At 58.1% G+C, this 17,227-nt stretch overlaps 1 protein-coding gene across 2 annotated transcripts in view; it reads left to right on the forward strand.

Annotated features, from left to right (window-relative positions):
- Positions 1-4,182: 4,182 nt before the first annotated feature.
- The window catches only part of SDK2 (sidekick cell adhesion molecule 2), a 246,015-nt gene continuing 232,970 nt past the window's right edge, over positions 4,183-17,227 (forward strand). For both annotated transcript variants that reach the window (XM_059148912.1, XM_059148913.1), the window contains exon 1: positions 4,183-5,045. In XM_059148912.1, the coding sequence (XP_059004895.1) occupies positions 4,982-5,045 (64 nt within the window). In that variant the 5' untranslated portion in view covers positions 4,183-4,981. The remainder of the gene's footprint in view (positions 5,046-17,227) is intronic.

Consider the following 17,227-nt stretch of genomic DNA (forward strand, 5'->3'; position numbering starts at 1 on the left):
TTCGTAAGAACTAAATCGGCCAGCACCTTGATCTTGGACTTCCCAGCCTCCGAAACTGTGAGAAATAAATTTCTCTTGTGTGGGCCCCCAGTGTGTGGTGTTCTGTTAGGGCCGCCCGAGGTGTCTCAGACGGGGACCCGGGGCCTCTCTTTTTTCTGATGGAGATTAATAAACTGCTTCTAACTATTCGACGCCTTCCCTTTCTCCATCTTCAAAATAGAACAAAACGTAAAAAAGAATGCCATTAATTATTTACTGCGAGACGTGTTTCAAGGCAATTAGTTGTCTGAGTTCCCTTCAGGTTGAGCAGGGATAGCTCACTTGAGGCCCTGCTGGGGGTGGGGGGGTGGATCTTACCTAGCCCTTGTCCTTGGCAGTCCTAAGAATGGCTTGGAACGGGATTCTGGAGAGGGCGGGGTTAGGAGGGAAGCCTGGGTGTGGGACACACTTGTGCCCTGAAACCCATCATTTAAAGACCACGTCTACCCTGACTTTCTCTGGCCACTCAGTCATTTTCCTTTTAGGCTGAGTTGGGTCCAATGCTCCCCCGCTCTTCTTGGTGCTCATTCTTCCTGCAAAATAACCACGAGGTGCTAGGCAGTGGGGTGGGGGGTGCTTCTCGGCTGAAGGTGGCACCCCATGCAACTTGGGAAGTAGGGACCAGGGGGTGAGGGAGTAGGGAGGAGGTATGTGTGGGGAGCAGACACAGCATCTCTCCCTGTCCCTGTCCAGTGTCACTGCAGCCTGCCTGCTCCCTGCCAGCAAAGGAGGCGGCTGACCCTGAAATTGAACACTTTGTTCTCCTTTCTGTTACATTTGAGATGGAAAATAGAAAAAAAAAAAATAGACAATAATCACACCAAGAAGTTGACTCTGCCCCGCCTACCCTTTGGGTTGGTGTGTGAGAGATGGGGCAGAGGACGGATTCGACGCCGACGGATGCTGGGATGAGGCGGATCTTGACCTTCTGTGCTGTCGAACAGCTGCTCTGACCGTCCTGGGCTCTGTTTCTGCCCTTGGCTGGTGTCTGGTGGGCTGCGCCTCCCCCAGAGCCCCCTGGCAAAGTTCTGCAGGAATGCTCTCTCCTTGACTACATGCAAAACGAGAGGCTAAGAAAGTGGTCCCACTTGGGGTCTAGTGAAGGTTATCTTAAGAGGAAGGTAACATTTTAAACACCTGTCATCCACACCTAAAGGGAACATGAAAAGTGGGAAGCAGAGCAATGCAGGTCTTTTCCTCTGTTTTGAAGCAAATTGGGTTACTCTCTGCCGCTGGGCACCCCCCTCCAATTTACAGAGTGAAATGTAGGGGGGGAGAGAGCCTTCTGGAGATAAAGCGCCTTCCAGTGCCGGCTCCAGGGATAGAGAGAGATGGGATATAATTGAGGGAGAAGCCCCAGGTCCTGTCCCGAGTTCTCCAGGAAAGCTGAACGCACAGAATCCAATTGGAGGCGGCAGGACTGCAAGGGGGAAGCAGAGTGGAGCCTGGGAAAGCCACGCAGCCCCTGCGGATGGGGCACCCACCATAACTGCACAGTCTGCAACCTCTCATTATGCTGTGGGTGGTGAGAATGAGGTCATGGTGTCTGCAAGTGACTCTCCCAGTAGCGAACCCCTCTCAAAGGGCCATGCTCCCTGCTCAGCCTCCTCTGGGCCAGTGAAACTTGGGCAAGAAGCAAAATCAAATGCTTCCCTTCCTGGGGGTATGTGTACAGGCTGAGGCCAGACAGGACCCTCTTCTCCATCCCAGATGGCTGGAGACAGAGCTTGCTAGAAGAGCTGCCCATAGGGTACCATGCTCTCTGTGGGGCAGACAAGCCTGGAGACTTCCAACCCCAGAAGAAAGCTCCCTGACCTCTACTCCCCGGTTGATGCCCTGCCCCTGGCCTTTGGGGATTCAACTTCCTGAAGAAGTTACACAGGGCTGGTTGTGCAGCCCTGTGCCTCTTCTCACAGAGAGAGCAAACGCTATCCAGAGCCCCCGGAGCTCCCGAAGAAGTCTGGGTCTGGGGACCAAGAGGGTGGAAACCACCAAGGTTTCAGATCATTGTGGCGATGTGAGTTCCCACCTCTGAGAACCGAGATACAGCTTTCCTGCGGTCTCCCGGCTGGTTGAGGAGGAGTTCTCAGCAAATCCAGCTCTCAGGCCCCCTCTGTGAGTGAGGAGTGTAACAGCACCCGGCTCACCAGTCCTGCTCACCAGCTGTGCTCCATGGTTTGCAAGGGCCTGAGCTCCAGGTTGGTAGCTAAGGACACGCAGGTGCTGTGTGACGCCACACAGCTGGGCATCCCCAGGAAGCTGGTAGTGGCCTGGCCACCAAGGAAAAGCAGGGCTAGCCATCCTCAGGCCACCCATCCCGGGAGCCCTCCCATTTACCAGCCAGGCAGCCAGAAGGGCTTGGGCCTGGGATGCAGCACAAGTCGCCAGGAGAATAAGTGCAAAATGTTTGAATCAGGCGCTTGGAAGGGCTGTAAGGAAGCCAGGCTAGCTTCTCAGCCCTTTTCAGAGAACGCCCACAGTTCTTTTTCCAAGGCAGGTGAAAGGAGAATATAAAAACGATGAAATGTTGGCAGGGGCTGTGTCCACACCTCAGCAGTCCACACCAGCCTAGCCTCTGGAGTGGTGCAGGCCCTAAGGAAGGGGAGGCATCGTGAGGCACCTGGATAGGTGAGACACTAGGGAGAGAGGAGAAAAGGGGCCTGGGAGAAGATGGACAGTCTCAAGGGCTCTTTGCTCCCCAGCAGAAACCCCAAGCAGGCAAGACAAGGTTGTCCCTGTGGCTCAGCAGGGTCCAGGCCAAGGTACATTATCTTTTCTTTCGGTACCCATGAAAATGTCATTTCTTTTAAAATCAGAATACATAAATGACATTTTAGGTTAAAAAAATGTTTTAATATGTAACGTTAATATGTTTGTCTTTGTGCCAACAGTCTTAAAGTATTATTTTTACATATATATATATAATTTTTTTTTTTTTTTTTTTTTTTTTTTTTTTTTTTTTTTTTTTTTTTTTTTTAATGGAGAAAGGAGTCCACCCAGGCAAAGCTGTGTACTGCCCAGGAAACCTTAACTGGGTCCTACAAACACTCACCGGCTTCTTCCATGTGGGTGCTGGTCCCTGTCCCTGCTCACTCTTCTGGGCCACAAGGGTGGAAACCTCCCACCCCTCCTCTCTGGGGCTCCCGCACCAATTTTCCATTCTTCTACCCTTCGCAAACAGAGCTCAAAAGAAGAAAAAAAAAGAAGAAGAAGAAGACGGAACAAAGAATACAAACGCCTTGGCACCAACTTCACTTTCTCAGCCATCTGTAAGTCCCAGGCCTCTCTTTTGTCTTGCTCTCGGCCCTGAGCGTTTCCAGACTCTCGAAAGCCTGACCTGGGAGGGGAAACTGGAATCAAGCAGTTGACCGACCCCCTCTCCCCAACACACCCGCCACCCATATCCCGGGAAGGGGAGTGGGGGGTCCGGGCTGTGGGAGACACTGGGACTCAGATGAGGCCTGCGGGAGCTCGGGCTGGAAGGCAAGGCTGGCCCAGAGCGCGGAGGGGCCCGGTGCGCATCTCTCCCCCCGCGCGGCCCGGGGTTGGCACTGCCGCCCTCCCGCGGGTCGGGTGGCCGCGCTGACCGACCCTGCCTCTGCGGGGCTCGCTCCCGGGCCTGGCTCGGGGCCGCAGCCGCTGCTGCCGCCGCCGCCCCCCGCCCCCCGCCTCCCGCCTCCCCGCGCGCAGGCTGTCTCCAGTCGCGGCCACGGGGTAGCGCTCGGCCCCCCTCTCCGCGTCTCCGCCTCCGCCTCCGCCGCGCTCGTCCCCGGCTCACGCGGCCCCCGCAGCTCCGGCTCGGCGCAGGCAGGAGCGGCTCTCCGGACGCCGAGCCCGGGAAGCGGAGGGCGGCGGGCTCGGCGAGCGGCGGCAGCGGCGGCTGCGGAGGCGGGCGGCGGCGGCGGCGCGGCCCAGGCGGCGGGGCTCGTGCGGCGGCCGCTGCTTCTCGGGCCCGGGCGGCCGGCGAGCGCCGGGCGTCCGAGGAGGCGCCGCGCACCCGGAGCCGGGGCTGCCCGCCGGGCTCTCCGCGCATCTCGCCGAAGAGCTCCGGCCGGGGCGCGGCGGAGGGCAGCGCCGCCGGGCTCCATCGTCGGCCGGCAGGAGGCTCCGTGCCCGGGCGCCGGCGACAGCCCGGGCCGCCCAGCCCAGCAGCCGTCCCCGCCGCCCCGCAACCGGCACGGACATGGGCGCGCGGGGGTGCGCGCCGGGCCGCGGGACCCGCAAAGTTTGCTAGCCCGCTGGGCGCGGAGCAGAGGGCGCGCCCGGGCCCGGCGCCGCCGGGAGGGACCTAGCGTTCCCGGATCGGGCGCCGGGGCGGTGGAGCCGAGAGGGGCGGCTCGGCCCCGCCAGATGCCGCCTGCAAAGTTAGAGAGAAGAAAACTTCAGCTCCGAGGAGATTCGGACCGCTATGCTAGCCGCGCCCCCCGAAGCCCGCGCCCCTGAAAGAAGCCCCGCGTCCGCGTCGGCCGCCGCGCTTGCTTCCCACCCGGCCCCGGGCCCCCGACGCCGGGATCGGCGGTGACTGCGTCCGCGCGGAACCCAACCAGGGGGCGGGGAGGGGGCGGGGGGCGGGCAACGTGGCCACGGGAGGAAGTTTCCTGAAGTTGCCGGTTTATTCCGGAGCGCGGCCCGCGACCCGGCCGGTTCGCGGAGGCCGCCCCGCCTCGGAGAAGTCGGAGTTGGGGTGCTCCGGGAGGGAGGAGCCCCGAATCCGAGAGCGGGCTTTTCCTCTTTCTCTTCGCTCGCCCCTCGCCTTCCGGGATCGGACTTGGACCGCTGACGAGAAGGAAGGGTTGGGGTCGCTGGCGTCGCCCCTCCCGGGCATATACGGGCTCCGGCCCGAGCCGCGTGGACAGTCTCCCGGGACGAAGCCGCGGGGTTCCAGGACCACCCCCCCGGATTATAAAACAGTGCGAAGCACCACCCCCCAAAGCTGGTTACCATGTGGGGGCTGCTGATATGGACGCTGCTGGCCCTGCACCAGATCCGTGCGACCGGAGCCCAAGGTACGGACGGCCACCCCCATGGGGGGCTGGGGAGGGGGCTGCGGCGGGGGCACTCTGGCCACACGGTGCCCTCCTGGACACGGGGCTTAGCCTGGGCAGAGCTCTCTCCAGGGAGTTTTAAGACACCCCCTTTCAGTTTGGGGGCTCTCTTTCGGGGGGTGGGGCCGTCTTTCTGAGACTTGTGGCTTCCTGAAGAGAGAAGGCGGGGGTCCGTGGAGGGCGGCGTGGTCCGGGGTGAGGTGAGGGGTGGCGACCCCCTCCCGCCGTGGGTGCCCTCGGGCCGGCGTGGGAGGGCGCGCCGTTCGGTGCCGGGCTCAGCGCCCGCCTCCCCGAGCTCCTCAGCCCGGGCTCCCAGTCCCCGCCTGGGGTCCGCGGGAAGAGCCAGGCCCTGCCGGGCAGGCGCGGGCCGCCCGGGGCCGAGGGAGTGGGGCGGGAGGACGGCGGCAGGAGCCCCAGTCGGGCGCCGGGAGCCGGGCTGGTCGCCCCGGGAGGGCAGTTGCCGGGCCTGGCCGCCTGGCCGCCGCCGGGGCTGGGGGTGCTCGGGGGAGAGGGGCCTCGATCCCGTGTCGCGCGTGCAACCGCGGACCCAGCGCAGGGTGGTGCGCGGGGAGGGTTTGAGGCGTCTCCCCTCCCGCCCCCAGATACACGCAGCATCCTGCCTTTGCCTCCCCCTCCACCGGCCGCTCCTGTCTCTGACCTGTAGCTGCCTGGAGCAGCCTCACGGTGGAGAAGGGCTGCTTTGGGGCGGGGGGTGGGGGGGGGGTGGGAGCATTAGGAGGGAAGGGGAGGCGTGAGCCGCGCTGCGCCCCTCCAGAGGGCGGATGCCCAGACATCCCCCCCACCCCAGTCCTCCGGCAGGTCCCAGCGGGGGAGGGCGGCTGCACCGGCGCTTCCTTGCCTTTGGGGTTCGCAGATCCAGACAGTGGTGCCAGCGGTGTCCGAGCGGCGCCTGCTGGGGGCGGAGGGAGACGAAACCTGGACCAGGCTTCAGGACTGGAGGGGCTTGGCCTCCCCCTTCCAGGCTCGGGAGCATGCCTGGACCCACCGGGGGCGCGGGAATGTGGAGGCTCTGTCTCGAACCCGCCCCACCCCAGCTCAGGGGTCTCCGATCCGCGGCGGGGGTGAAGGGACCCCACTGCGTCCAGCGTCAGGCAGTCCAGAGAGCCAAGATCAAAGAGATGAGAATATCAGCACTCACTCACGGGGTTGAGGGGAGGATTTTACAACGTAATTTACCGTTAAAGCACTTAGAAATTTTGAAAGGGACCCTGTAAATGTAAGGTAATAAAAGTTATTAGTTTTATGATCATCATAAAATCTTCCAGCAGACGTGGACCTTAGAGGTTGGCCTACTCTAGAAACCATTTAACAGATAGGTAAACTGAGGTCCAGAGGCATTAAATGACTTACCCAAGGCTGCTGGCTGATCTGGGGACAGAGTCAGGGACCAGGTGAGTTCTGGGCCCTTGTCTCTCTTGGAACCGGGACCATCGACAGCTGCAGTGGGTTTGCTAGGGGCCTGGCCCTTCTTCTAAGGGTCCTGAGAGGACCTCGAGGCCACAGAATAGGATGGGGGTGTAGCCTTCCCTGCGGCATCTCACAGATTTGCTCAGAGATGCCCCGGGGGCTACTAGCTGGAAGCCTGGGCACAGGGAAGGCTCTGGGGGTGTCGGCCTGTCTGGAAGCATCTGGCTTAATTACTCTACGGACTCTGGCAGGGGCATTGTTTCCCGGGGCAGGTGGCTCACTAGTTCTTGCCTGTGCAGGCCCAGGCCCATAAAGAGTCCCGGGGGTACGGGAAGGTCCTTCCTGGGTCATCAAGCCTCTATCATGTCCCAGCCAATACTGTCCCATCCACTTGAGGCCAAGACTGAGCAGTCCAGTGGAATTTAAGGTCCGGCCACCTCCTGTCTCTGCTTCCTGCTGGAGGGGCTCACCCTGTCATCATCGATGAAGGTCTCTGATTGAGTTCCTCCCTCTCTGCTTCTCTTGTTTGCTGCCTTTCTGAATGAGGCTGCCCCCATCCCCTGCTGCTCCGTTTGTGTTCTCTGGCTCCGAGAGAGTGTTTTCCAGCGGCCGTGGGTACCCTGGGTTTGTCTCCTGGTGGAAGACCGTGCAGGGGATTGTGGGAACTTGGTCTCACCTGGACTCGAGGGCAGTGCTGATTGCACGGGGGTGGGAGGTGTGGGGGGAGGGGGCAGGGACAGGCCACAGAGGTTCGGGGGTCCTTTCCTGTCTGCTTTGGGGTTAGAGGATGGAGTTTCTCCTTGGCGTCTGAGTTTGCAGCCTTACCCTTGGTCCTCTGGGATAGTTGAAGCCACTGGCACTCTTTGTCCCTTCTGAGCCTGTGAGCCACATTCTCCAGTCATGACATAGGGTGAGGGACGAGGTGGCCTTCCTGCCCACAACAGACCTCACCTTGGCTGCTGCTGGATTTGGGCTAGACTTTGGCCAGTGTTTTCAGCTGCTGGACCCAGGCAACGCCACCTGCTATATGGCAAGCCACCGTTTAACCACATCCCTGGAAATTCACACGCACTTCCGGAGCTAAGCACAGCAATGCTGTAGGAAAGGGGATTGCCGGGTCTTTGGCGGAGACATAGCAAGTGCCTGGCACTTAGAAGGTGCTTCATAAAGTGTAATTGTTTTTACCATGATGATGATGATTGTTCTTACACTATAAGCCGAAGGACCATGAGGACCAGCTCTGGCCACCCACCAGAAAGGACTTGCATGCCTTTTCCTCACCCAGGACGCTTCTTTTACCTCCTCCTTCTTCCGAGGCTGTGTCACTCTGTCTTCCGTGGCCCTCTCGTGGTGTCGGGGTTCCCTCCCAGGTGCTCCGCCTGGAAACGTCTGGGTGAGCCTGGATGGCTGCATTTTGGCCTACTTCTCAAAAGACTCTTCGGGTGCCACAAAAATTAATTGCTGGTGGACATCCCGAGGAGGCCCAGGGGCTGGAAGGAGGGCAGTAGCAGCCCAGCCATCTGGTCCAGAAGGTTCTTTCGAGAGAATGGTGCCTGCGGGGGGGGAGGGACAGAAGGGAGCGTGAGTGGAGTGGAACAGGCAGTGTGGAAAAGCCCAGCCTCGGAGGCTCCTGAAGGCTCCAAAGGGAGAAAGTTTAGTGCTGGGAGCTAATCACAATAAAAGCCAAACAGCACGCGAGGGAGCGGGATGAAAGTTTAATTACATGGTGTGGCTAAGCTGTAATTATTAATTACTGACAGCAAAAAATAACTTATTGATCAGGGCCTCTTGCTAATTACCACAAGGCCGAGTGTCGTTCTTGCCTGGGGCACAGCTGGTACGCGTCAAAGCCCCACGCCAGAGGGGGCTGGGGGCGTCGCTGCTCCCTTCTGGGGCTCTCTGCCCTGCACCCCTCTCTTCCTCACCCCGTGCGCCCCTTAGCTTCAGCTGGGGAGCCTGGAACATTCCGGCTGTGGCCAGATGGGTGACATAGTTTGGTGTTTCTCCTGGCTGCAGGATACGGCCCCTGCGTGGGAAGAGAAAGCTCAGGACCCCTCCCCAGAGGCCGAATCACGCTGGCAGCCGGACACCTGCCTCAGAAACCCTCCCTCTCATGCATTTGTTCGGCAAATGGTTATCGACCGCTCTCCCTTATGTCCTCTACTGGAAGGCCAAAGTAGGGGCCAGGAACCTTGTTTCATCAGGGAAGGGCGGCTGGGAAAGAGGCCAAATCCTTTACAGCAGTTCTCTGTTTAAACAGTGCCTGAACGGCCGACTTTAAAATGATGTGTTAAACTGCATATTGGTATGCATTTGACTTTGTACCACAGGACGCAGTTGGGCTGTAAGTTAAACAGTAAGGGGAGGAACTTGTACTTTGTCCTGAGGACTTGAATGAATTCATGCATCGGACTTGAAATAAATACAAGAAGCCAGCTGGTGTTGTCCTCTGCCCATGAACCTGGGACAAGTGGCCGTCTAGTGTCTGCTTGTATACCCCTGGTGATGGAGGACTCACTACCTTACAAAAGAACGTGGTTTTTCGTGTCCCTGTGGCCGATTATCCTGGGATTTGGCTGTGGTTGAGGAAGTCCTCTGACTGGCTGGGACACCTCCTCCCCAGTCCCTCTGGACTCCCTGCCCCTCGGGGAGTTGGGAGCCTGAGCTGGAGTTGATGTTGGGTGTTACGGGGCTGCCTGGGGGATTTCCGCCCCGGCTCCCCTTGGAGCACACTGTCACAGAGGGCCCTCATGCTGCCTAAAACGGTGGGAATTAGTCATCATAATTCGGGGCCTAGGGATGCCAATAGCAACAAATGGGCCAGGAGCGACTGTCGGCAGCAGCCCCACTGCCTGTAATGGAAAAGAAAACAAGCCGGTTGCTGAGGCATCCGGGTTCCTCCTCGTGGCCGCCCCCCTCTGCTGTCCATACACTGGGCAGAAGGCAGGGCCAGTGTCCAGCAAGGGGCCATCTGGGGCTGTTCAGGGTCCTGGGGTGGGGGGAGAGGATGAGGAGGGCCTGCACAGCTGGTCTCGTCAGACTCCCCAGCCAGGTGTCTGGTCCAGAAAGCCCCGCTCTGAGCCCTACGGGGAGGCCCTCTTTCCGGCAGGCCGGCAGGTATGCACAGGGACCTGGTGGGGAGTTCCCAGGCCCTGCTTCCACCACTGAGTGACCTGGCGCCGAGACTCTTCTCATCTGTGGAATGTGGAGGTGGTTAAAAATCACTCTCTCTACTGTGTAGGGTGGTTTAGTTTTTGGATGTTAAATGAGATCATCCTAATCGCTTTCGACTGTTCTCGGTAACTGCTAAGTGCTGACAATGCACCGGCCACAAGGCTGCGAGGATGTCCTGACCCCCGCCTCCCAGCACCCTGCTCTCCAACATCTCACCCGCTCTGCCCACTGCGCTGACCACTTCCCTGTTCCCAGAACTGCCCGGTCGCTTTCTGGCCTCCCGCCTGGCTCCGGAAGGTCCTGCCATCCCTGCGGCCACGCCGGGTCCTCCCCAGTATCTGCAAGGCCCTGTCCTTGTTTCCTTGAGGACTTTCCCCTCCTGTCCCTAATCTGTCCCTAAGCCCGTGAAAACATGGTGTCTCCGAGCGTGAACTCCTCCCCGCTTTACCTTCTCCGCGGCACTCAGCCTCACCGGACGCACGTATTGACTTGTTTATCTGTCTACCGTTGCTCCCTCTCATGGGGGCACGGCCTTTATTTTATTCACTGCTGTACCCCCCGTTGCTAGGGCAGCGCCTAATATGGAGAAGGAGCTCAAGGAATGGGAAAGAGGGAATGAAGAATTCGTGAATGAACACGTAGTGAAGGGATCAAGCCCTTTGTCTTTCGGCCTCTCCCTGCCCCTCCAGCTTCTTCTCGGACCAGTTACCCACTCCATTGGGCTCCCCTGTATGTCCCATAAGCCCCGTGTCATGGAGCCCACCTTGTGCTGAGTCAAGCACCCCGAGGACGGGAGCCCTGTCCCACAGCAACTACAGCCCAGACTTGCTTAGGGTGGGTCGCCTTGTCCTTGAGCCCGGAGCCCACCTGCCCAGGCTCACCTTCACTCCCCTGCCTCGGGCCCCTACAGGCGAAGCTGCTTCTGGCACCTGCTTTGGGCTAACGTGACCCTTGGGTCGTGACTGATTCCCTAGTAGCTGCACTGAACCTTTCTGAGATCAGGAGGACAGGTAGGGGTTTGGGGAGCAAGGCCACCCGCGTGTGGAGGCCTCACTTGAGACACACAAGAGAGGGAGGAAGACTTCCACCGGTATCAGAAGCCGTGGCCTCCGTCACTTCCCCTTGCAGCCCACTGGCCAGAACTGGTCACACGGCCCCGCCCCATGGCAAGGGGCCTGGCAAGTGCAGGCTTCTGTGTGCTGGAAAAAGGGACCGGTGTCTGGTGGGGGGGCATTGGTGATGTCCAGCATGTCTTCCTAACCACGGAGATGATCCGTGGTCACTCCAGAAGTGCGTTTCACACACAGTTACTTTCCTCCAGACAGGGCCGTGCCTAAAGCATCCCCAAGTGAGCCGCGGCTCTAGGCTCGCTCTTCCCTGCTTTCCAGGTTTTTTCCTTGAGCTGCTGAGTGGCATCCAGTGTCTCGATCGGTGCCTTGAAATTGGGGTGGCCCAGGGGCAAGCTCTGTCACTTTGTGCTGCCCTGGGCCACTTTGGGTTCAGTCACTAACATTCCCAGGAATTCCCCAATTCCTCATCCGTCCTGCCGGGGGAGGAGCCAGGCAGGCGATGCAGGGGATAAGCCCAGAGCCTGGCTTGTCCCAGGCACTCAGCAAGCCAGTGTGACTAACTGTGCCTCTGTGTTGACCCCTCCAAAGGGTCTCAAGATAGGATCTCCGGTTGCATGGAGTTTCCAGATGCCCCACCCCAGCCGCCAGCCCTGGGGATCTTTGTCATCCACCCGCATCTTCTTTTTCCACTTCTTGTTTCTTCCCCAGTTTTGAACGATCTGGTCTTCTCTCCACATCCTAGGGTCACCAGAGAGGAGGCATCCTCGCATTTGGTGTGCAGTTCTGTGTGTCAGACGGTGTTAGGTGCAGTGTAACTGTTCCCTGCTTCTGCCCTCCGTCCACTCCAACATGCGGGTAAACTGAGGCTCACAGAGCTAGGAAGTCAGGATTAGAACATACAGCTCTGTGACCCCCAGTGCCTGTGATCTTCCACTTGCTCCGGCTGCCCTCGCCTCCGTGGCTCCCTTCCCTGATACCTTCCTTGAAAGAAGTGACCATTTGCTGATGAGACGCCCATTCTGTTGGGCTGTCCAAAGACCAGGCCAGCCCAGGGGCATGGTAGAGCTTGAAAATAACCCTCAGAACTCCTCCTCCTCTTCCTCTTCCTGATCCCCGTGGCCGTGTCCTCACTGAGCCTCAAGTTGACAGAATACGAGCAGTCAGGATGGGAACCCGGTCTTTCTCTGGGCTTCTCTTCCTTCCCCTGCCGCCCCCCCCGGCCCCTCTCCGGGGGAACCTTGAGATGTTTGGTGAGTCTCCTTAAGGTCACTTGGGGCATTCAAGAAGAGATGCCAGTGATGAAGCCACAGAAGAGTCTTTTAAACTTGAATGGGGTGGGGAAGAGGCAATTAAAGTTTGATGCCATGCAGGAAGCTATTAGTGACCCAGAGCAGTGATGAAATTTTGATGATATGATAATCCTAAGGGGAGGAAATATTACTTGCCATCGTGTGGCCCATTGAGGGAATTCAGCTTCTGGGGCAGGCACGAGTGATATTCAAGGGCCTGTTGGAGCTGGGACCCAGGACCCTGGAACCAGCCCCCCGACCCAGCCCTGCTCTCAGGACACCTGGTCCTGTAAAGATGCCGGTGGGGGAGGTACTCGTGTGGCCCAGAATCTGAGCAATGGTCAGAGATCTGGCCGGACCCCTGGACGTTGGGGTTGCCACCCCGAGCATGGAAGTCAGTCCTGGATCTGCTACAGTTGTTCCACTACAGACTGCCCACTTTGGGCCACGAGAGCCAATCCAGAATGGGTCATCAGAGGGCCCTAGCCGGACAGCCCCGAGGAGCCTGAAACATGGGTGACTCCCTGGGTGTAAATCCTGCTGGTCATTTACAGTCCGGTGACGTTGGATGAGTTAGTTCCATAGCCTGTCTGTGCCTTGTTTGCTTCATCTGCAGAGTGGAGAGACCAGGAGGCCTTACCTCATGGGGTCGTGATGGGGTTTCATAAGATCTGCTGAGCGCTCAGCATTCAGTGTATAGTGAATGCTGAGGAAATGCTTGTCATTGTCATTATTCTCACCGTCTTGGCTTTGGGGATGCAGAATCTGCTTTGGGTCTGCGATTTGTCACGTGCCCTGACCCCAGAGGCCTCTGCCATCTTTAACTCTCACAGACCTGCTGGTGGCATCTGAACGGATGCTCTTGGGGTTTTGGTTTATTCGGTTAAGACGTTTCCTGGCTCCAACTTAAAATGCAAGTACACCACGGAGAGCCCACATATGAAGCTCTTCTTAGCTGTTCAGACCTTAGGGTGAATGTTCTTATTGGATCTTTTCATAAAACCTCAAATTTCTGTGTGTAGCTTTACCGGACAACCGAGTTGCGTCTTCATCTCCATCTTCGGAGGGGTTTGGTCAGAAAGCATTCACGTTATTAATGTTGTTCGGACTCAAGTTCGGAAACATTCACTTTTCCAGGGTCACTCGATAATGTCAGAAAATGGCAGTGAGTACGGGTCAGGTCAGCTTCTTCCTGGGCTGCTGCCTTGGATCTGGTCAGGACTGGCTCACTGTATTACTTGATGGGACCACAAGCCGGGCCCCAGCTTTAGGGGACACAAGGGGTAGAAGGCACAGGGCGCAGCCTGCAGCAGCCTCTCCTCTCTGTGAGAGAAGCAGACCCCTCCTGGCTACCCCGTTTTCTCCCCAACAGGGTCTTAGTGGTAGGGTCTAAATGCTGAGACTGGTCAGGCCAGCCCTTCCAGATAGGCCCTTGCCCCCGTGGCTTTGTCACTGCTGTGGTGTCAGTGCCGAGCCCCCACCCCCCCGCCGCCATAGTCTGGCCATACGCGGTCCCAATCTCCCGTCCCCAACACCCTCCCTCATTGTGTTCAGCTGCCCTCACCACCCCGAACCCCTCAGCACCCTGCCCCTCTCTCCCCTGCTGTGCACCTCTCGCTCTTCCCCGAAGTCTTGACGCCAAAACACGTCCTCCCAGATGCCTCTGGGCTCCCAGGATGCCGCCGGTCCCGAGGTCTCATTTGCTACTTTGGCCTTGTTGGTTCTGAATTCTCTTTTCATGTGTGTGTGACTGATTTCTTTAATTATAAACTCCTTGAATTTAGATAATAACCTTCATCAGCAAGGGTAGAGGCATTAGACATAAATTATGGTTCCCAATTAATGAACTTAACCCTTCGAAGAAGGGCACGGGAGGTGATCCTAGCGTCAGGGGGAAGGTGATGGGGGTGAGGCTGTGCGGGACTCGGAAGCCGAGACGGATTCCCACTGGGTCCCTTTGAGCCTCCGTGTCCTCACTCAGGAAACTCGGGCCCATAAACACAGGGTTTCCCAGCTGTGGAGTGAGGGACTTTGCTAGTGGAGGAGCATGGACACGGGCCCCGGGGGAGCTGGCCGTGAGCCTGACGCTGCTCGTGCCCTTTTCCCCCTTTATATTCTGTTTTAAATATATGAAAATTTGCATCCCACTGCATAGTCTGTCTGAATTCTATTTTAACACACAAAGGGTATTTTAAAGCCCATTGATGCTGCTGGGAGAGATGGTATATCTGCCCCATGGCTTCCTGGACCCCCGGGGATCTAGGTCAAAACTTGGTTTTGAAAAATCGGAAGGAGATGTTCTCGTGGGTCACATCATCTGTTAGATCCCGAGGTACTTTCCATATTTCAACCATTTGTGTTTAAACTTTTCTAGAACATTTTAGACATATGTACTTCCTAAATCAGTTATGCCCAAAACATAATTGAACCTGGGCCCCCATAACCACTGGCCGGGAGAGCTCCGTGGCCATGCCTTCCAGGGTGTGGGCGGGAATATAAAGCGGTCGGCCCCTCCCTCGGCGACCCTGTTGCCTGAGTGGTTGGAGTTTTCTGGAGGCCTGTCCCCTGGCCTCTCCCTGGACTGTCCCCCTTCTCATCGCCAACCACCCAGCCCATCGGCAGCATTGTAGGGGCTGGGCACCGGCTAAATGTTCCCCATCCGTTTCGGTCACTCCCTTGAAATCTCTCTGGAGGCTCCTGGGCTTCTGGAAGCTGAAGGCATCCGTGCCGTCCCAGGCCCCATTGGGCAGCCCTGCCGGCCCCATCACCGTTCACATGCCCCGCGGCCCTGGCTCAGGCACTCGACACAGAGTACCGGGGAAACGCTGCTGCTCAGAGACCGCGCCCGACACTCAGGCCTTCTTGCTCCACCTCGAAGTCTCTTCCCCACGGGTTGTACGCTTTTGGCTTCACACGGCTCGGGCTGGCTCAGCCCAGTGGCCCTTGACCTTCCCACTCGGAGCCCCTTCTCCCTGGCCCCGGCGGAGCAAATGGAGGCAGGGGGCGGGTTGGGGGGCAGGTCATCGTGAGGCCTGGAGCTGCCAAGGAGGGCCGAGGGGAGTTCCTCATTAGCTCTGCCCCAACCTCATTACAGAGCTGTGCATCACTGGGTGAGAAATGGCTGTCGTCGGGGCCGTAATAAATACGCTGCTGTCAGTGTTGACGTGATTGCACTAATGAACAGAAACCAGCCAGGGCGAGACGAGGGGAGAGGCTTCGGGCTGCGGCTCCGGGTGGCTGGAGAGCTCTGTCTGCCGCTTGCTGTCCCTCGCCCCAGGAAAACAGAAGCCTGGGCATGAGTGGGAAGAAGAGAAGTGTTGGCATTTAACCCCTTTCTCCGCAGGCTTTGGCAGATGAGGAACCTAGAAGGTGCTGGAAACTTCCAGGCCAAAGGACCATTGTTCGGCCCCAGGGAGTGAGGTGGGTGTGATAGGGACCCCAGGCCTCAGCCTGGGCCTGGGGCAGAGGCAAGCAGGGCTAGCCGGGGGGACCTCTGTGCTTTTGATGGCTCAGCCTCCTGTGGAGCCCGGGTGGAGGGCGCCCGCAGGAAGGCGTGGGGAGAAACACAGGGTCCATTGTCAGCACGCCTCGCCTGGAATGTCAGGACTTCTTGTCTGTCCAGGAACTTGGAATGTCCAGCCTCAGGGGGCAGGGAGCAGGCCCCCAACTCCAGCTACTCCGCTGGGGAAGAGCTCGGGGAGCCCCAGCTCCTGTGAAGCCGGGCTCGGTGTCAGAGCTGAAGCAAAGACTGCCTCTGAGATGCGGACAGATAGGGGAAGGCGGTGGCCCAGCTTAGGACCGGGCCTTGGGGCACCTGAGGGTTGAGGGAAGGCCAAATGCATGAGGGGTGCCCTTGCAGCTGGGGCCCCAGGAGCACCTTCTTGGGACTCGGAGTAGTCTGCCTTGCGATGGAGGTGAAAGTGTGGTCCAGAGCTGTGGGGCTCACCCTGGAGCCTGCGTTCAGTCCTCTGGGAGAGCTTGCCAGAATGCGGATTCCGGGGCTACACCCACACGCCCCCGGAGCTTCTGATGGGGTGGGTCTGGGGTAGCGCCGGGAGCCCAGGGGCCATGCTTTGAGGAGGTCTAGCCTAGAGGCTGGAGGAGAAGTTGGGGTGCTGTGATGGTGGGCTTCTGCTCTGCACTGTGGTCAGCGGTCAGCCTCCTGCATTGCGCTCCTTCCTTTCTCCTGAAGACAGCAACAGAAGGCCAGCCCAGGGGCTTCCTTCCTGGGAGAGGAAGGGCGGGCCGTGAAGTTACCAGTGGCTGAAGCAGCTTTCGCTGGACGCTCCAACGTAGCTGTGTGTCTATGGGTAACAGAAGCCTTGACCCTCAGATTGTTCGTCAAGCATTTTCTAAGGACCTACTGTGTGCCGCGCACAGTGCCTGGGATCCATCAAAGGCCAGGGCAGGTCCCTGCTCTCATACTGTTCACGGTCAAGGCAGGCATCAAGCCTGTGGCCGCTAACATCGGGCAGTGTGGAAAGTGCTAAGAGCAGGTGCATCTAGGTCAGGGGCCCAGTGGGGCGACCTGAGACTGTTGCCCCAGAGGAGGTGACCTTGAAGCCTAGGTCTTGCAGGGTGGGAGGAGCCCCCATCTTCCTTGGGGGACCCCGTGAGCTTTGTGTTTTGACATCAGAAACCGCACATGCATAAAAAATACATAACTGGATCTTTTTGACACATGTATGATTTGTAAAATCACCACCAAAATCAAGGTAATGGACAGATGTGTCATTACCCAAAGTTTCCTTGTGCTGTTGGCAATCTTTCTGAGGCCGGTGGAGATCTTTCCCCCAACTAAATGTGTATCTAATTGTTCGAGTGTCATTTTTTGAGAACTTCCCATTCAGCACCGAGTTATCTCTGCACCTTTGTTGAAAATCAGTGGCCCGTCGACCTGCAGATCTATCTCTGGGCACCATATTGTGGTTTGTTTCTCTGTTTATCTCTATACCGCTAGCACACTATCGTGTTTCCTGTTGCTTTAGGAGAAGTCTCAAAACCTGGTAGTGTCCGTTCAGAACCGTTTTGGTTATTCTAGATCTCTGTGAATTTTTGAACCAGCTTATCTGTCTTTAGAATCCGTTTATGCATTTTTTAAAAGATTTTATTTATTTTGACAGAAATCACAGGGAGGCAGAGAGGCAGAGAGAGAGGAAAGGAAGCAGGCTCCCTGCTGAGC

The sequence above is a fragment of the Mustela lutreola genome, chromosome 15 (assembly GCF_030435805.1).
Source record: "Mustela lutreola isolate mMusLut2 chromosome 15, mMusLut2.pri, whole genome shotgun sequence".
Lineage (NCBI taxonomy): Eukaryota > Metazoa > Chordata > Mammalia > Carnivora > Mustelidae > Mustela > Mustela lutreola.